The 21,210-nt window shown below is 36.4% G+C and overlaps 1 protein-coding gene across 8 annotated transcripts in view; it reads left to right on the top strand.

Annotated features, from left to right (window-relative positions):
* The first annotated feature begins 322 nt into the window (after positions 1-322).
* map4k3a (mitogen-activated protein kinase kinase kinase kinase 3a) overlaps positions 323-21,210 on the top strand; it is an 81,771-nt gene continuing 60,883 nt past the window's right edge. For 4 of the 8 annotated variants that reach the window (XM_048173126.1, XM_048173132.1, XM_048173130.1 and 1 more), the window contains exons 1-2: positions 323-657; positions 15,752-15,809. In XM_048173126.1, the coding sequence (XP_048029083.1) occupies positions 562-657; positions 15,752-15,809 (154 nt within the window). In that variant the 5' untranslated portion in view covers positions 323-561. The remainder of the gene's footprint in view (positions 658-15,751; positions 15,810-21,210) is intronic. The other 4 variants (XM_048173129.1, XM_048173127.1, XM_048173131.1 and 1 more) reach the window with 2 other exon arrangements.

Here is a 21,210-nt window from a genome sequence, read left to right as displayed (position 1 = left end):
GCCATATTTAATATTTAATGTAGCCTACATATAATTTGGATTATTCATTTTTTTTCTGGGTTTCATTATTTTTTCTTTACTTCTTTACTGGATCAAGAAGAGTGTATCTTTTAATTAAAAGTTCTTTGTGCACTAGCCTTATATAAAAGATAATAAGTAGCTATCAATACAAGTCACTCATGCGCCATAGGCCTATTTAAACTAAAAGAAGAAAATGAAATAAAGAAAACGCTAATTTAATAGAGTGTTTAGGACACGAATTGTTTCAAATGTTCGTCAGAAGAAGGTTATCTGCTGGTGTCTATGCGCCTTTGGTCATCTGACCCAACCCATCCTCCTCCTCCTCCTCCTGTCTTCATCCTCCCATTCCAGGCATTCTCCACTATACGAGCGCAGCGCATGCGCAGTGGAGCTCACGGGAAGCCATGTTAAAGTTAGTCAAGTACTGAGACTGAGATTCCCTTCTGACGCCGTATGTTTATTTTTTTCCGTTTTTCTCCTTTCGTCCGTGTCAGGGCCCCCAGCAATTAACATTGATAGTTAGAGGCCGGAGTCCCCACGATGAACTCTAGTTTCGATCTGTCCAGGCGAAATCCGCAAGAGGATTTCGAGCTTATCCAGAGGATAGGCAGCGGGACCTACGGGGATGTTTACAAGGTAAAAATGTGTTTTCTACAAACAAGGCTCGTCTTCTGGACAGTTCAGTCCATATTTAAAGGGCCCGTTCTTTAGAGTAAAACCAATGTGAGGCATATGGGAGTTTAAATGTTGTAGGTTTACAGTCTTGAAGATTGTACTTCTCTGAACTGGACTGGGACACTGATCACTTAAAGGTGCACTCCGTATTTTTTTTGAGAATTAAAAACAATTACATTTAATAAAATGAATGGAACTATGGAGAAATATATTTAAAATGTTGTACATTTATATGATAATGAAGACTATAAGACCTATCAGTCTTCTAGTAAAAGCCGATTTATTCTACTCGGAGCGGGTCTCTCATGGGTACCGCCATGTTGACATCACATGACCGGACCTGTCATGCTGTTTTTGGACTACTACTAGTATAAATTAAAAATAACGATAATATATTTACTTTATAAAGTGTTTTAGCAAGAGTGCTGAGTGGAAAATACAATGTATAAACAAGCAGTATAAAGTACCAACGCAGTCTGATATATCATCAATATACAAAAAAATCAATATGTGAAGTTTTCTATGAAGCGGCAGCAGTTAGCAAACGAACTTGCATCCAGACCAATAAGTGTAAAAGTACTATATCACTGGTAGTATTGACACGAATAAGAGCAAAAACTTAGGCTGCATCTGAAATATGCATACTTCCCTACTATATAGTAGAAAAGTACAGCTTTACTGAATGCACCTTTAATCCAAACCATCTAAACTTTTTCCCTACTTAGACCGTTCATTCAAAAATGGAAGTTTTTTCATCATTTACTGACTGTCATTTTGTTCTAAAACTGTATGGCTTTCTTTCTTCCTTAAAACGGAAAAAGTGACGTTTTGCAGTCTCCGTCATTATTAATTATTAATTTCCTTTTAAGAAATAGATCAGGAGCATCAAAACACTGATCTGTCAAACTCTGGAAACATTATGCGGTTTAGCACATTAACTACTGTTTACAAATTTGACATTATTTCATGTCAACTTATTGAGTTTATTCCCAGTTTCGTGCACCTCAGAGTTAGTGCGACTGAATAACATTATTGTGTGGTTTTGTTGCAGTGTCACTCCCATGGGTTGTTGCAAAATTGTGCAAGAGATGACAAATATTTGAGGAAGGCCTTGTGATATCACCGCTTAAGTCTGTGGTTGTCAACTTGTCATTGAATCTAACTCAAGCATTGTAGAAAGATCAGTTTGGTGACAGCTGGCCAGTTGATCACTGAGGCTGTTGTCTTTAGACTGGTTAACTTGGAAGATGTTTACAAGTGGTGTGAAATGTGCTGGATTATCTGCGGCTTTATCCGAGTGGGGCTTAAGCAGTAGGTCAGTGTCACCCTGCAAGACTTTTACCTGTCAGTCAACACTCTTAAAAATAAAGGTTCTTCACTGGCGTTAATGAATCCATGAAGAACCTTTAACATCCATGGAACATTTCCACTGCACAAAAAGGTTCTTTAGATTTTAAAAATGTTCTTCACACTTACTAAAAATGGTTCTTTTAAGAACTGTTCTTTTTTTAGGAGGCTAGAATAGTTTTTCCATGGCATCACTTCGAAACCCCCTTTTAGAACCTTTATTTTTCAGTGTGAAGGGATGCACATGGCCAACTTTTTACATATTAATAGTCATAATTATTGCATTTAGTCTGCTTTCACCCACCTTCAAGAGCAGCATGTCAGTCTTCATTTGTCAGAAGAATAACTATTTTATCTGACAGAGCGTGTTATAGGATTATGTAAAAGATAAGTAAAACTCTGTTTATACTCATTGGATGGATTTTAGATAACAGATAACGGATTATGTCGGCTACTGTCTGGTTTAACAGCATTGAGTGCAGTGCATCTACAGATATGAAGTTATTTACAGTCCTTTGGTGTTTTTCCTTCAATTGACAAGCAACTGTAATCAAGAAGGTAAACGAATATTCTGGATTGGAAGAGACAGTCATTGAGAAACCCATATTGATTGACCACTATTCTGAATATTGGTGGGGATGTGGCCTCTTCAGTGTCTATGGTAGTTGACTGTAATTATTGTTTTTCATTGAGTCAATCATGTAGTACTTAATGTATAGAAAGTTGTGATCAGAATTTGAGTGATAATGCTTTCAATAGTCTTTAACTCTTGGTGCCTTTAGTGGGATGAGAACATGCGAGTATATAAATGTCCACACTTCAGATAATGATGGTGAAAAAGGGTGGTAAATTACCATATAATGTCCAAATGTTTAAGACTTCTGATGATCGTGATGACAAAAGTTCTTGCATATGTTTAATTTTTTTTCACCTCGTAATTTTCAATCAAAATATCACACCTCTTTTTGATGATGTATTTCTCTAATCATTTCATCTTTCTTACAATCGACCTCAAGCTTGATGTGTTCATATCTGCTTCCATCCAATCAACAATCAACAAGTTGATAGAGCCAAATCCCCACCCGCCATTGTTTTCTTTTTCTTTTTCAATCCATTTCACTCAGATGTATGTCACAATATGGAAGAATAGATCTACTTTTGCTTCATCCTGACTTTTGTGTACCTAAAAAGGATAGTTTACCCCAAAATCACCCTCATGTCATTCCAAACCTGAACGATCAGGTACGAACATCAGTGGAACAAAAAAGAAGCCATTTTGAGGAATATAAAACAACTTTGGACCCCATTGACTTTCATTGTATAAAAAAAACATATTTTGTTGTCTGTCATACAGGTTTGGTGAGTAAAAGATAACAGAATTTAAATACTTGGGTGAACTATCTCTTTAATCTTTTACACAAACCCATTTTATTCAAAACAGACCAGGACATTAGCTTTAGCAATGTTTGCTGATTTAAATACCATACTGTTGTCAACAGGTGTTTCTCCAGGTTTGTTTGTCTACTGGGTCTGCTTGTTTTTCTTAACAGTTTGAAGTAAATGTGATGCCAGCGTGCACCTGATGGATTTTTAAGGGCCTGAAAGCATACAGAGATGTAAAGTATTGATTGAGCAAAAGTAAGCATTGAACAAAAAGCCTACTGCGTCAAGGGTAAGGATATGACTAATTACCCAGTTTGATCAGCATATATTGGCTTTGTGTCAAGCCTTGCTGGGGCTATTTTGATAGTTCTGTGGCTTCCCTGAATTCGAGTGGTTTTGTATCGATTCCATTTTTATGTCTACGGCCTGAGGAATCGGCAGCAAGCGACGGAAAGAAAGCAAAGGGATGCATATGTGAGAAACTCATCGGTAAAAGAGTAAGTGCGAGTCTAAACTGTGGCTTGAGGTGTAGTGCTTTAAGGCAGAATTCATTGCTTCTCTTTCAGTAGGTTGCTGTGGAAAGACGATTATGTGAGCAAATCTCTTCGTGTGTGTTTGTGACTTTGTATGTGTTGATTCTTTTTCTTGGCCTCCTGTAGAGACACAAATTTCTTTCTCTTGCAGGAAGTTTGGCTTCTCACTGCATGAGTTTGCTTGAAAAGGCCAGGTCAGTCTAAACAGTAGATCTGCAGAGCTGAATGCAAGTTGATTTCAGTCCAGCCACTAAAATGCATCGGATACAACAAAAAGGGAGATGTTAGTTCTTGTCAGCAGAACAAAATCTGTTTATTTCTGGCCCGAGAGGTTTGATTTCACTTACGTTTTGAAGAACAAACAACTCCTGCACGTACATCGTTTGGTGAATCCAGCCATATTAGCTAATAGTTTTCCATCTCAGAGTTTGTGGAGTGTTTCTTGGAACATCCATTCCAGGCCTTGGCTTGACCTGACTGGATTAAAGTCACAATTCCACCTGCATTCAGATAATCTCTTTCATTCTTTACACCCAGGAAGTCTCATGTTCCTCTTAAAGACGAAATCCACTCATCCTGTCACTCCTGATTGCAGTAGTCACCTTCAATCACACAGATTACACAGGAAGATGGTTCTCCAAGTGTCCTGCATCGTGCATTTGTGAAAACATTCTGACAGGATGAAATTCAAGATGATAGAGTTACTGTGATATGTGTACCCTATGTGTGCAGACCCGCTGTGCAGCTGATGTGAGGGCATTTCTGAATTGACTTTGTCGGGAAAAAATGATCATTAATTATTCACCTGTTTCAACAACTGGGCACTGCTCCATCCTGTAATACTATCATGCTTCTGAGATTGGTATCGGCTAGTTTAGGGACATACTTGCAGCCCCTGACTTTCAATAGTCCTGACTATTTAAATATACTCTGATAAATAAGATATATCTGGAATTAACTGGAACAATCAGCTGTAATATTGATTATCGCATGAAAATGAATTGAACCATGTGGACTAACAGAATACCTAAATCGAACAATTTTTTACTTACCTTGCTGATACTGCCGGTTCACTCTCTCCAATTGAGATGTTGAGTCTTTTTCATACATTTGTCATAGGTTTTCTCAAAATGTAATAGGGGCGTAACGGTACATGTATTCGTCCCGAACCATCATGGTACGGATGTCAAGGTTTGGTGCATAATGCAACACTGTTTGATAACTGCCACAACAGGAAAAGGCATTGTGTTTTTTTTCTTTATGTTACAAAAGCAGAATGTTTTGTTTTTATTGCGAGTGTGCGCAAATAATACCCTTTACAGTTTCGAATGATGTCTTACTCTTTTCTGTATGAACATAAATGACGGAGGATTTAAAGTTGTTTCCACTGTTATAATGACACAAAATCATTTGGCATTGTGCCAGCCAACATGCTAACAATATTTAGCATATTTAGCAATAAATATTTCAAGTAAACTGAACTGTTTTATTGTTTTGAATGGTATGAACTCATTTCTTTTAATTTAGGCTAACTTAAGTTTAATTGAAACTGCGTTGGGATTTCTATTTCTCAGCAGCGGGGTGGCGGGGGGGTGTTTTTTGTGCAAGATTAATGGTAAGGGAGATTTAGTAGTGATTAATGTTTTGTTATGCTAATTTAGAAGAGTTTCTGTTAATGTGGGTTTTTTGAGCGTTACCATCATGGTGACAAGTGGCGTATGCGGCTTGGTTTGAGAGCAGGTGAGTTACATGTTTTAAGTTACTGTACACTCAGTATGTGTTATTCTATGCTATTGTTAACATGTTACCTAATTAGCAAGTTGGCATTTTCTGAATTTTCTTATAGGGTTTACAGTGAAGTAAACAACTCATTTGATTTGGAAGAACTCAAAATAAAAAAGTGAATTAACTAAATATTTTATGTTAATTGCTATCAAAGTGTATGAGTTAGCTAACTCAGTACTTCAAGTTAGGAGGAATTAACATGCATGAGTACTATGAACTCAAAACTTGATAGTTCTGCTTACTTAAAATTGGGAACATCATAACTAAAAAAAAATTGTATAACTGATTACCTCAATTTTTTTGAGTTAGCCCAACTTATTTGGGTTTACAGTGTATGTTATTGCTACAATTATTCTATAGACATCCATTTCTTGTTTTTATAAACTTATGAATGAAAATCTAAAGGATTTACTGGAGCTTTGGGTAGGTAAGATTTGTAATGGTTTTGAAAAAGTCTCTTATGCTCATCCAAGCAGCATTTATTTGATCAAAAATACATTAAAAACATGTAATTTGTTCCTGAAAAAGCTGAATTTTGAGCAGCTTTTACTTCAGTCTTCAGTGTCACATGATCCTTCAGAAATCATTCTAATATGCTGATTTGGTGCCTAAGAAACTTTTATATATATATATATATATATATATATATATATATATATATATATATATATATATATATATATATATATATATATATACAGTACAGTCCAAAAGTTTGGAACCACTAAGATTTTTAATGTTTTTAAAAGAAGTTTCGTTTGCTCACCAAGGCTACATTTATTTAATTAAAAATACAGTAAAAACAGTAATATTGTGAAATATTATTACAATTTAAAATAACTGTTTTCTATTTGAATATATTTCACAAAGTAATTTATTCCTGTAATGGCAAAGCTGAATTTTCAGCATCATTACTCTGCTGCTCAAGAAACATTTAATGTGTACAATTGTACAAAATATTTGTGTACAATTTTTTTTTCAGGATTATTTGATGAATAGAAAGTTCAAAAGAACAGTGTTTATCTGAAATCTAATCTTTTGTAACATTATAAATGTCTTTACTGCCATTTTTGATTGATTTAATGCATCCTTGCTGAATAAAAGTATTCATTTCTTTAATTTCTTTTCAAAAAAATAAAAATAAAAATTCTTACTGACCCAAAACTTTTGAACGGTAGTGTATAATGCTACAGAAGCTTTGTATTTCAGATAAATGCTGTTCTTTTGAACTTTCTATTCATCAAGGAATCCTGAAAAAAAAAACTGTTTTAAACATTGAAAATAATCATAAATGTTTATTGAGCAGCAAATCAGCATATTAGAATGATTTCTGAAGGATCATGTGACACTGAAGACTGGAGTAACGATGCTGAAAATTCAGCTTTGCATCACAGGAATAAATTACTTTGTCAAATATATTTAAATAGTACACAGTTATTTTAAATTGTAATAATATTTCACAATATTACTGTTTTTTACTGTATTTTTAATTAAATAAATGTAGCCTTGGTGAGCAGACGAAACTTCTTTTAAAAACATTAAAAATCTTAGTGGTTCCAAACTTTTGGACTGTATATAATATAATATAATATAATATAATATAATATAATATAATATAATATAATATAATATAATATAATATAATATAATATAATATAATATAATATATTATTATGTAATGTAATGTAATGTAATATAAATGATTATTATTATAATTATCAGCTTAATATCTTATGGAAACCTTAATACATTTTTTTTTTTTTTTTTTCAATAGTAATCAAAGCAGCAACAGGTACGATTTTGGAAGTGCTTTGCTTTGGTCAGTTCCTCTTGCTCAAGTTGATTTTATTTTGGTTGTTTGAGAATTTTTTGTACCTTTTCTCCCTTGTTTTTTCACTGTATTCAGAGAGGTACAGACCATAATGGCTAGGTGGGCGACCAGGACTCGTTACTAGTTGAAGAAAGTCACAGTCCACTAACCTTCTCCCTGAGGAAACCTTGAAACACCTCAATGGAGTCTCACAAAGCTGAGGTCAACGTACTCCAGCCATCACACATTCTTTCTTTCATCACTTTTTGCAGGAAGCAACTGTCAACACCTTTGCTTACTCTCATGTGTTTTATGCCTTCACGCCTTTTAGAAGTTCACAACAGACTGGATTACACGGTCTCTTTTAATAGAACGTCCTTGCCATCTAGCCTACTTTTGAGCAGCCTCAAGATCTCTCCACATTCTGGAGACTAAAGCAGTTTTAACCTCGACGCAGCCTTTCAATGAGTAAGCAGAAATACAGATCTGCATGACAGAGTGATCTACTGTCCTACAAATGCGGCCGAGGAGAGAAATTGTATTCTCCCTTTGTGAGTGTGAGCGACTGACATTCTACCTTTGTTTGGACAACAACGTGATTTACTTAATTATGTTTGGTGTTTGGTAGCGGAATTAGAGTTAGACTTATTAGACAGTTAATCGACCTTGTTGTAGTAACGATTCATAAACCGTGTTGTTGGTGGGAGACTCGGAGAAGGTGGTCATCTCAGTTGTACTGTAGTTTCATAATCATGTTTTTGCAAGCCCAGGCACGCTCCTGTCAACGCGCACTAGAATTCTTGATGCATTATGTACTCTGCGTTTAACTGCAATACAGCATGAATAATGAATCCCATGAAATGTTTGATAACACCAGCGCAGGAAAGACATTAGAGAGGAAAACGAGTTGTTTATCGGAGGTCAGTGCCGCATTGCCACAGTAAATTGTTAATACAAGGCATCAAATTTGCCAGGCATTGCAGAAAATGATTGGCCTAGATTCGGCTGGTCGGGGGCCAAGCTTGCAGTGATTTATCCACCTCTCTGTAATTACCTGACATGGCAGCAGCTCGCAGCCCCACTGTGTGCTGCACCTGTGCAGGTGGAGCGCTTGGCTGTTGCTCCGCACCTTAGCGCTGCTGGGGGAAAAGGGCATAGGAGAGTGTGTGCGCGTGTTTGAAGTCAAAGGGTTACGCGCTGGGAGGCAGAGTTTTAATTCAAATTTATGCAATGGTTGTGTGCCTTTGTTAAAGTGATAGTTCACCCAAAAGTGAAAATTCTGTCATAAACAGCATGCATAGCACTCAAATATGGTAAACATAAGCTTGCTTGAACTCCATTTACCAGTGAATCTGATATGACAAAACTGATACCTGATTATAGAAAATATCGGTTAAACCGATTATCGGTCGATCGCTAATTATCATCACTCAACAACAAAAATCATGGTTGGATATAATGGCACAGAAAAAGTTAATAAGCATTTTTTTTTCCCTTAGGGGCTGTTTACACGACACCATTTTCAACTAAAAACTGAAAACTTTTTATGCGTTTTGGCCGTTCATTTAGGTGACAGTGGCATTTTGGTGGCCTGAAAACGCAAACTTTTGAAAACAGGTTTCAAAGTGCAAGTTTTTAAAAATGGTCTCCGTGTAAACAACAAAATTGCATATCTGTGAAAACGATGCCGTCATGCACAAGCGCATCACATGTTCAGTCTTTAGTGTTTCATGACCATCTAATGGCCTGCCTGCAGAATACAGCATTTTTAGTCATTTTCACAGTATTAATGAGGATCGTTTTGACAATGGTGTCGTCTGTACGTGGAAAAAAGCATATTGTTGTCATGTAAACGTTCCCTTAAAGGTAACCTATTATGCCCCTTTTTACAAGATGTAATATAAGTCTCAGGTGTCCCCAGAATGTGTCTTTGAAGTTGCAGCTCAAAATACCCCACATATCTTTTATTATACCATGTTGTAAATGCCCATGTTTGAGTGAAAGCGAAAGCATGCTGTTTTCGTGCATGTATCTTTAAATTCAAATGAGCTGCTTTTCCCCGTCCCCTATCCAAATACCGTCGTGCCTTTACAGCTTGCGCCTCAGATACTCTGCCAAAACATCAGTGATTTTTATTGAGGAGCTAAGCTAATTGTGCAGATTCTGTCGCCAGTTGTGGGCGGGGCCTGTTCCAATGTGACGTTACATTGGTGTACATTCCTAACTGGCTCATTTTGAGACTGTTTCATTTATGGGAAAAAAATAAATGGAGTGGATGGATTTTACCACAACAGGGTGGTTGTGTACACACACTACAGACATAATTTTGTTCAAAAACAATATAAAAGTGAATTTTGGATAATATATCCCCTTTAAATCATGTCAGCATACATATTGTTTACGTTTTGTGGCTGTACTTTTGAAACTGAGCATTTTAACATTTTGCTTTATTTAAAGAAAAGCAGGATTGAGTCAAAAATATTTGTTATTGTAATCAATAAAATGCCACGAGTGCTGTCGATTGAGCTTAACTTGTACTGAACCCAGAATATTCCTTTATCCCGATGGGTTGTACTCCAACCCATTATCTCAATCTTAAACTTTTCTGAAAGCATAAAGAGGTGTAAAAAGTCAAAGCGGTCAGGATGAGTCACAATTTTTTTTATCCCACAATGTCATCAGATCCGGTCATGTTATTGTTGGTTGGTTCCCACGATCCTTGACTTTCACCTTTCTTGGGCCGGTGGTGGGCTCATTATAAAGGATCATTAACACATCATTTTAAACCACACCAGACAATATGATTTGCCTGATTGCAAGGCGAGGTATTGACCGCTGGGCCTGGATGCTTGATGAAGCTATTGATCAGCATTAATCTGCATCCCTCCACCACGTAGACACAAGCAGATTATCCTGGAAAGGAATTATACTTTGCATTTCACACAGATTTTTATCTTATTAATTATGATTTGGTCTAATTAAAAAAAAAAAAATGTCCAGCTTGTGAGTTGTGATATGTAATAAACCAAAAAGATATATTATGTCATTATTTTATCACCCTTTTGTTATTGTAGATTTTTTTCCTTATCAGTTGGTAATTCTTTTCCATTCAACCAAAATTTTGATCTGTTTCATACACAAAACTATTGTATATTGTGCATGATTAAAGGTCCCGTTTTTCGTGGTTTTTTTGAAGCTTTGATTGTGTTTATAGTGTGCAATATAACATGTGTTCATGTTTCACGTGTAAAAAAAAATGTGTAAATACGTGTAAATATTTTTCACATAATTTACTTATCTGTATACCGCTGTTTCCACTGTCATAAAAACGGGCTGATGACTTCCTTGTTCTATGAAGTCCCTCCTTCAGAAATACGTAACGAGTTCTGATTGTGCCAGCGGTTCCTGTGTTGTGATTCGACAGCAGCTTCTGCTCCATCTTTCAAGAATAATCTTTGTGCGAATCCGGCATTAAACTGATTGAGATTGAGGAAGCTGTCCTCAGCAAAATGTGCTGCACATAGTTTTACATGTGGATTATAATTTTCGGGAACCGAGTTAAACATAAATTGTAACCATTGATCTCTAAGTACAGCGTCCCTGGGAAGGCCAAACAAAGGTGATTGGACTGCGGGATGAAAATAACAGCGTTTCGACGACATGGCGACAAACACACTCTACAAACGCAACTCTTGCTCTTCTCCGTGGGAGCGCAACAAGAGCACGCCCCCTTTTTTTGTGTATTCCTGTGGGCGGATGTTAGTCAAAAAACTGTTTTAGTGACGTCATTAAAGAAGGAAGTAGAGGGATGTAGTCCAAACTGGTCGTTCGATGTAGGCGACTTCTGTTAAATAAAATATCTCGCTTGGCATTGAACTTTGAGCTTTAAAATTTTACAGATTTTATTTATACTCTAACAACAACATTACACACTAACTAAAGTTTGAAACATGGGATCACGAAAGGGTTATTTCACCCAAAAATAAAACTTCTGTCATTAATTAGTCACCTTCATGTAGTTCCAAACCTGTAAGACTTTCATAAAACGAATCCATGTGAATTGAGTGGTTTAGTCCAAAGTTTCTGACTCGATCGCTTTATGTGATGAACAGATTTAATTTAGGCTTTTATTCACATAAAAACATTGATCAGCGAACAGAAGCGCAATCGAACCTCTTCCAGAAGCTCAAACGTGCTTGCTTGAGCTTCAGTTTACCACAACTGATGTGAGTTGAACGTGTATATGTGAATTTAAGCTGAAATTAAGTCTGTTCATCATTTAAAGCGATCGTATCTTTTAAGAAAATTTGGACTAAACCACTCAATTTATGTGGATTAGTTTTACGATCTCTTTTGAAGTGTCAAATTTCAGTTGCGTAGCTCTCAGACAGAAAGATCTTCATTTGTGTTTCAAAGATGAACGAAAGTCTTACAGGTTTGGAACGACATGGTGGACATCTTTATGGAATTTTTTGGGTGTTATCAAAGTCTCCATTTATTGTAACTGCAATGAAAAGTGCAACCCTCAAAATTTTTCATTTTGTCGTCCACCAAAGGATGAAAGTTGTTTGTTTCTGCATAACTAATTCTTTAATTATGCATTTTGCTGTGTTGTTTTGCACTAATGATTCAAGTCAGGGATGTGATGTAATGTGTTGATATTGCCCAAAATTTCATACTTCTGTTCTCGTACATATAAATGTGACATACCATCGACTCGATATGTTTATAGTCTAGGTTCGATTTCAGCGCAGAATATCTTTGAGCTGAAAGGATTCAGCATGTGGGCCTCATTCAAAGCAGTTCGCAACAGGAATTTGAATATATGGCGGAGAATCATCAGCCTTCTGGAGGGGAGCTTTCAGTTGTGTTTTAACATTTTTGACATGCACCTCAGAGTGAATTCTTACACGATCCCGGCAAAGCTGTATCGCTCTTGACATCTTCGCATTAGTTACCCGGGATGTCTCTGTGTTTTGCAGCATCCTTTGCAGATCATATCACTCTGATGCTGATGTTTTTCCGACTTGTTTTCGATAAGCAAAATGTCTTTGATACTGATTATTAATCATGCATTAGATTTCTTCACTCGTTTCATTTGTTGACTGCAACTCTCTAGTTAAGACCTAAATAAATGTGTTTAATTAAAAGTAATGGAAGAAGGTTATATGAAAAATTATGTTGATCAATAAGGATGTGCTAAACAACTTGTTTTCAAAGTCATCTAGTCATGGGTTTCAAGAATGATTAGTTGACTAATCCGTCTTTAAGAGGTCCTGCATAATTAGGCTGGGTTTGGGTTTGCCTGACCTAAATGTTTCTAAATATGCATAACATTAAGTTGTGCTCTTGCGTTCAAACAGCTTCCTCAATGGAAGTGTCTTGAGATGTATTTTTTAAAAGTTGGACTATTTTTGACTCTACACAGGTTTTTTTTTTTTTTTTTTTTTTTTTTTTTTTTAAACAAACAATGCTTGTAACAATGGATGTTCAAAAAAGTGTTGTGTTTAGCTTTTTTTGTGTGTGTGTTTCATTATGAACATGCATTAAATGGACATCTTTGACCAGGGCAACTGTCTCTGTTTTTCAGCATTTTCACCAATAATACTGTTTTTGCCATGCCATGCCAAATACAAAATTCAGCTTTTACAATTTATTCTATGGCTGCTTGATTATGGCAAAACTTATATGCATGATTATTTTGGTCTATATTATAAATCACAAAAATTTAACACAATTAGTTGTGGGTGATATGACTAAGATCTTATTTTACCATGAGTAATTTTAGTTAATAATAATAATTTTTGGAATTTCACAATTATCAATACCAATTTCGATTCTTCAGCAAAAACTAAATCTAGGTAACTAATGTAGGTAAAAAGTCCTCAAACAGTTAATAAAGAATACAATAAGAACAAAAAAAAAAAGTAATTACAAACAGAAGGAAAAATAAGTACAATAGAACAAAGCAGTCTGGGGAACAGTGTTTCTTTCAAGGCTTAAAGGGTTAGTTCACCCAAAAATTAAAATTATGTCAATAATGACTCATGTCGTTCCAAACCCATAAGATGTGTATGTACGGTATACTGTCCATGTCCAGAAAGGTAATAAAAACATCATCAAAGTAGTCCATGTGACATCAGTGGGTTAGTTAGAATTTTTTGAAGCATCGAAAATACATTTTGGTCCAAACATAACAAAAACTACGACTTTATTCAGCATTGTATTCTCTTCCGGGTCTGTTGTCAATCCGGGTTCACGACTCCGCAGTGACGCTGCTGACGTAAGACGCTGTTGACGTGTAGTCTGGTGCGCCCGAGCTTCGTTTACAGTCTGAGGGAGACGCATGCTGTATTCAAGCTATTCTACATTGTTTGTATTTTGGTATTGCTATATTTTTTAAAATGGTGCGTAAGCGTGCATGTCGCGGATGTCCTAATCGCCAAAAACAACGACGTAAAAGTGCATTACCAACGCAGACAGATGAAAGGATTTAATAGAATCAATTCAATGGAATCAATTCAATGGAAAGGATTCCGGAAGAGAAAACAATGCTGAATAAAGTCGTAGATTTTTGTTATTTTTGGACCAAAATGTATTTTCGATGCTTCAAAAACTTCTAACTAACCCACTGATGTCACATGGACTACTTTGATAATGTTTTTATTACCTTTCTGGACATGGGCAGTATACCGTACATACATTTTCAATGGAGGGACAGAAAGCTCTCGGACTAAATCTAAAATATCTTAAACTATGTTCCGAAGATGAACGGAGGTCTTACGGGTTTGGAACGACATGAGGGTGAGTCATTAATGACATAATTTTCATTTTTGGGTGAACTAACCCTTTAAAATGGTTGGGTCAAACATTTAACCCAACCGCTAGGTTAAAACAACCCAGTTGCTGGGTTTGTCCATTTTCAACCCAACTTGGGTTGTTTTTAAATCAGCATTTTTTTTAGAGTGTATTTTGAACTATGCATCCATGCATTTGTTTCATTTTGTATGATGTACGTCACAATATGGAAGAAAAGATCTGTCGCTACTTTCCATTCAAAGATGTGTTTCCTAAAGGGTTTTACAGTGAAAACTGCCAAAAAAGGCTAAATCACAGAATGCTTAAAATACCAATTAATGCATATTAAAAAACCTGAATGGACTTTTTTTGGATGTGTTTATTGTCAGTGATTGAAAACTTCTACTCCCTGCAGCCCAAACAAACTGTCAGTGAAAATGTAGACTCTTTAATTTGACATTTTGTCATTCCTGATGCTTTTTTCACACAGATTTTTCTATCAAAGTGCATTTCATCAGTGTTTTGTTCCTATGGGACGTCGTCAGTCGTGTTGTGCCCGGTAATGCTCGGCTCGGTCTATCCCCACCCCCTGTTTTCACTGCTGCCAATGCCTAGCTGTCAGATCTCACGCTGTTGCTAAGAGAGGGAAAAAGAAATACTTTGACCACTTCGCCGATGACATCTTAATTGAATCTGGGCTAATTTTGTCTAATGTTTTTCCTGCTGCCACATCATGATTGAATAATGTCGTGATGGACTGTCACTGAACAACAGTGTTTTGTAGCCTAAATCCATTGGTGTGGGTATTGAAGATGTCATAATTCTCCCCCTCTTGATCAGTATAGCAGTCATTGTTTGTATTTAGTTTTTAAAGGTGATGAAACTCTCTCTTGAATCATGAAATATCTGGGCCTCTGCCCATGTGACTATTCAGATTTGCGGCAGGCAGATAAATTAACATTCTGCTCTACAAGCACTGATCAGCGGTCTTTTTGAAACAGCAAGAAAACGCATAAGTATGCACAGTCTGTATCAACACAATGCTAATGCAGTATGCATCCATTTGATTGCGTGATTACCCTATTGAGTTGTAGGCATTATTGACAATGAAACTATTGAAAATCAATGTTAATTTAAGGCTTTAAGCTAATTCTTACTCAATTCCTGATTAGCGGAAAATCATAATTTTATGATTCTTTTAGCAACCAATAAGAGTATTCTACTTATTTTTCCATGTTTAAATTCATTCCACAGAATTTTGAAGATTTTCCCCCCAAAAGAAGTCTGAAAAATCAGGGCCTGCTGATTGCTCTGATCACATCTGAAGTCTTTCAGACATAATGATAGTTATTAACATTGAGACGTCTGTTGAATAAGTGCTGTTGTTGTTCTCTTTCAGGCTCGTAATGTCACTACAGGAGAGCTGGCTGCTATCAAGGTCATTAAACTGGAGCCAGGTAAGAAATTTCATCCCTTTCAGACCAAACCGATTTTGTTCTCATGTGGTGTCTGTTCTGTGATCTATTATCATATTCTCTCTCTCCATACACTCATAGGCAGACTGTTTTAATTCATTTAGGGCAGTTATTCCAAATCTGGGGTCTTCAAGCAGATTCCCATGGTGTACTTCTTGGGAAGATTTTAATTTTGCTGTTTAGAACAGAAATTGATTTGTATTACATTTTATTAAAGTAACTAAGCATGTTTTTGTACTGGATATTTTTGTCCTCATTACAAATGTCTTTTAGCTTTTGGATGATTAGACCAAGACAAATGCCAACATAAACAAAAAATGACTGAGTATACCTTTAAAGTCCATTGTTGGTCTTCTCATTAATGTTGTGTAAATGAAAAGTTTAACTAGTGGAGGAGGAGTCATACTTGTTAATATGAGTTCTTTTATTAGACATTTCCAGTTACTGATGAGGCTGTGGAGGTACGTAAGCAAAAGAGGTTGGGAAACATTAATCTAGAAGCTGGTATTGTGAAGTGGCTAAAGCTCAGGATTAGTAAGCAGAAATTTGTACATTTGAGCCTTAACTGGAGTGAACCATGAGCTTTCACCAAGGGCACTTAACCTCAGGTTATTCTAGTGTGACTTTACCTGTAGTAAATGTACTATAAGACACTTTGGATAAAAGCATTTGCTAAATGACCCTTTACTTCCTTACTAAATGAGGGGAAAAACCAAGAACTTTGCACTCAGGCAATAAAGTCCTTTGGATAATACATTCTATGTTTCATCCTTGTTCATGTTGGTATTAGGTAATTGTTTACTATTTTCATGCAAATCAAATATTTGAGCAGGTTTTAAATTTATTTAATACAAAAGTGCTTTAGACCCATCATGTTTCAAAGTTGGGATACCATCCATTGTGTCCAGATGCACAATGGAGGATTCACGCTCTGATCAAGGCAAACTCAGATTATTTGTGTCAGTGAAAAAGCTTTTGATATAAAACCTAGACCAAAGCAGGACATGACATCAAATGGGGTTTGGGGTTTGATACGGTTTGACAATATTGAATATCACTGTCACAGTAAAGGATGTACCCGTTTTATCCACCAGCCACCTGGATTGATAAATGACATCTTCTTGCCTGAAGGAAACCAGTGAAGTGCGACTTTCATTTTGATTTTATAGTGATTCTCTTTGTGTTCTGTTTTGCTGTGCCAGCAGTAACTGCAGGAACAATAGCAGACCTCAAACCTTTTTTGCTGTTTTGAGATTAAACCCACAGCCTTCTCTTTCCGACGGCTTAACCTAACCAGCATTTTTTTTTTTTGATGTCCAATACAGTTTCACTTTGTGAACAAGAACAAATTACTACAAGAACAAATTACAACTGGTAACCATAGTTTTTGTTAAAATAGCACAAAAGCTGGAAAATATGTGTATTTGAGCCTTTGAGAAAATACAGATAATTTGGAATGTTCTCGGGCACTTAAAGGTACTGTATGAATCTTTTAAAACCATTGCTTTTACAACATTTCAAATCCCTCAGTTCTCGCCATCTCCGAAAAGCCAAGTCAATGTTGATTCTTGTTTTATTACGAGCTCTGTCGCATTCTCTTTTTGCCAGTAGACTCTCATCTGTTCGGTGTTTGTTTAAAATGGGTGATTCTCCGCAGGTTCGAGATTTAGCATGCTTCATGTAAACCTTTCTCTCTTGTTGTGATAACTAACCTATGCAACTCTCACACCATACACACGTCAAAGTAGCTGGAGAAATTTTTCTCTATTTTCGGATATGATGAGACACGCACTGACTTTGATTTCCCGTGGAAACGATCCTGTCAGGTCTAAAATATAAATACTTATAATTGGCTTACCATAGTAGTAAAACAGTGCAAGATGAAAAAAAATATTTTTCAAAGTTGTAAGTAAAACGGATTATTGGAGTGCGTCTAAATATTAGCTATATTTATTAGTCTAAATAATTTTTACTTTGTTTATTTAGCTTTTCTCTTTCAGGTTTGCTGCACATTTTTTAAAGTCAAATTTAAGGCTTTTTAAGACCTGAAGAAATAAAAATTAATACTAGCATAGTAGCCTATGGCGATTACCAATCAAATGAAATCATTATCAACAAAATACATCTTTGCAATACAGAGGTGACACAGAATGAGAAGTGGCATTAACATATTTACACAGCATTTACAATTTGTCTACATAAATTTAATTCAATATTTAAATATGGATTTTTTTCTCATTTTAACTTTTTAATTAAAATGTCCCTTAAATATAAACTAAACTAAACTGCCAGTAGGTGGCAGCAAGTCACTGTCTTACTGTGTGTTCACACCGCCGGCGGCGAGAGCGTCAAAGTGACGCTAATCATTCATTTTCAATGAGAGCCGGCGGCGAGCTCCAGCGAGAGCGGCGCGGCGCGTCTTGGACGGTGAGAGCGTCGAGGAGAGTTGAAATCAGGTTAACTTTATGGTAATGAGCTATGACGCGGTTCGGCGGCAACCAATTGGAATGTAGAGGTCCTCGCTAGAGAGGCTTCCGATTGGTTGACGCGACTTGTCATTTACTTTGACCCTCCCGTCGGCGGCGGTTTGAACGAACAGTACAGCGTTGTTGGCAGGGCGGCCAAGGCGACTGTTGACGCTCTCACCGGCGGCGGTGTGAACGCACGGTTAATGAGAGAGTGAGTCGATTTGTTCAAATGACTGATTCATTCGTTCTAAACGCGGATTCAATTAGTATAACAAAAACATTTCTGTTGCACAGGGGCTCTGTTCTGCTGTTCATAAGTTAGAAATTTTCGTTAGCGAAATAAACGAAAAAAACTATAATAACAATACTGTGTCTAAAATGTAACTCACTTTGTTCATTTAACAATAAGTTGAAGTTACATTGCATTTGTGCTGATTTGGGGAAAACTCTTGCTCATGTGATATTGTAAAACAACTACATCTAATAATATGATATAATGACAAAAAATCGTCAGGGCAAAAAATGCCTGTGTATCTTGAATTTTGAGGGCATATAACTGCATGCTTAGCTACATCACGCTGAATAAGATGAGTAAAGAAAATGTGGTAGGCTTATTAAAAGAATCACGCTTTATTTAAATATATGAACACAGAAAATCGCTGTTAACAGGTTAATATAACATTTCCCATTATAATAATCACAATTTAGTCTCTGTAAAATGGCATAATCTGCAGGGTGATGGACACAGAGGTGGGTAAAAAGGTTGGTGGTGTTGCCACCCTTCGCACTGACTGTAGCTAGGCAAATCCTGCGGATTGGGCTGTCTAAGGTGCCGAAAACGTACTTTACTTTTTTCGGGTGTGGAGACAGCCTCTCATTCTCCCGGTCGGAATAGCTGCGCGCTGCGTCGTCTTCTTGTTTGACAGGTGTCATTGTTAGGATGCAATGCCGCCACCTGAGAGCTCAACCAGGTACTGGCGCTGGAGTATTTACATGTCATGATATCATAAGCGTCCTATTCATTTTAAATATTGTGGTTATCGCCAATACCTGTATATTGTCACACCCCTATTTTGAGCATTTGAAGAGTCTGTAAACTTATTCTGTTTGAAGGAGATACTATATTATTAACAATATCTGAAGTAACTGATATTTTGGCAGAAACTATGGTTACCATGGTATATTTTTGTGTCCATACCTTGGTTGGTTGGTAGGTAATGGTTGTTCACCTCACTTTTTATGACACTAAACCTGTTTTGTACTGGGAACGATTAGGCTGCTTGGTTTAAACATTGACCAAGAATTCAGTAGCCACTCACATTCATAGATGCAGATGTACACCGCGCATTAGTCAGGGCCTCGATAATTACTACATGCCTCTCATACCAGAGACAAGAGAGAATGAGAGGGGAATGGGGGTTTCTGGAGGCTGTGCTCTTTGCTTTCTCAGCTGTAGTTAGAGATAAGCGAGGGTTTGCATGTGTGTGGCTTCTCGATGTCTCTTTTGTAATAGGACGCGTTGCCGTGCCATATATCTGTTTAGCTGGGTTTCAGATGTAAGAGCTAGATTTAGAGTGTTATAGAAACACCTGCTCAGGCTTGTGTCCAAGCTGTTCATTTTGAAGGGGCGGAGAATATAGTATACACAAATTTCTTTCAGTGCCTTGCTGTAATCAGGGTCTTTATTATTGAAGAAACATAACCTTTTCAAAGATGACTGATACATTCTGGATCAGTTTGTCATGCTTGGTTAGAAAACTATACATTTGATCTTGATGGTGCATTATTCTAACCATTGCTGCAGATGAAATATATTACAAACTTTGATCAGAACAACAGCATATTTGTGTCAAAGGAAATGTTAGTTCTTTATGGGATGGAAAAATGCTTTGATGCCTTGCCATGACAATCAGTAGTGATCTAATATGAGCATCCATCCATCCATCCATCAATCCATCAAGAGCCCGTCCACATGGAAACACGTTTAGCTGTATACGTAAAAATTTTGTATTGTACTTCGTCCAGACGGATCCGGTGTTTTGGGAGTGTGAAACCGCAATTTTTTTGAAACTGTGTCCCAGAGTGGATAAATCTGAAAATGACACCCTTGCACTTTCGTGTGTACAGCCAATCCGTATATATTTTGTGAAACGATGATGTCATCACCCCATGTCTCAACCCCTCATATTGCATGCTCCAAGTCTTCTTCTCTGTTTTTAGTGCATCTCTGTGGCAGAATTACAGTGCCACATACTGGTCTGACATGTATACTACATTGTTTTGAGTTGGTTTCAGTGGTTTCGAGTACGCAGATATTTCTTGAAGACCTTGTGTTTAAGGAATTTTTTTTTTAGAACGAGGGGGGAAAAAAAGATTGGATGGGGAAAGCTCTGGCTTCATGTGGATGTGACCTAAATCACCATTTGAAATGTGACACTTCAAATAAAGATTGTATCAATTACATAATTACACCAGTAGGTGGCAATATGTGACTGTTAAAAAATATATTTATAATATACTGCTTAATATACATATATTTATATTCATTCACTAGGTTAGTTCAAAAATGCTAATTCATCAAGTAGTAAAACAAGTCTTTATGAGTTCAGTTTTCATTGAATCATTTATACATCATTTGTAAAAAAAAAATAAAGAAAAAAATTCAAATGAATTAAATACAGTGTATTTAAACATTTTGTTTAGTTGTCTGTTCAGAATGGTGATCTCCATTTTAAACAATCTCTCTCTCTCTCTGTCTCTCTCTCTCTCTACCTAAAAGAGACAAAAGTGCTGACATTTTCTACAGTATTTCCTAAAAAAACACTAGGGCCGCACAACGATTAATCGCGATTAATCGTTTGCAAAATAAAAGTCTGTGTTTACGTAATATATGTGTGTGTTCTGTGTATAATAAT

The sequence above is a fragment of the Megalobrama amblycephala genome, linkage group LG21 (genome assembly GCF_018812025.1).
Source record: "Megalobrama amblycephala isolate DHTTF-2021 linkage group LG21, ASM1881202v1, whole genome shotgun sequence".
NCBI classification, from domain to species: Eukaryota; Metazoa; Chordata; class Actinopteri; order Cypriniformes; family Xenocyprididae; genus Megalobrama; species Megalobrama amblycephala.
The sequence above is the reverse complement of the archived record's forward strand: the minus strand, read 5'-3'. Positions and strand labels throughout refer to the sequence as shown.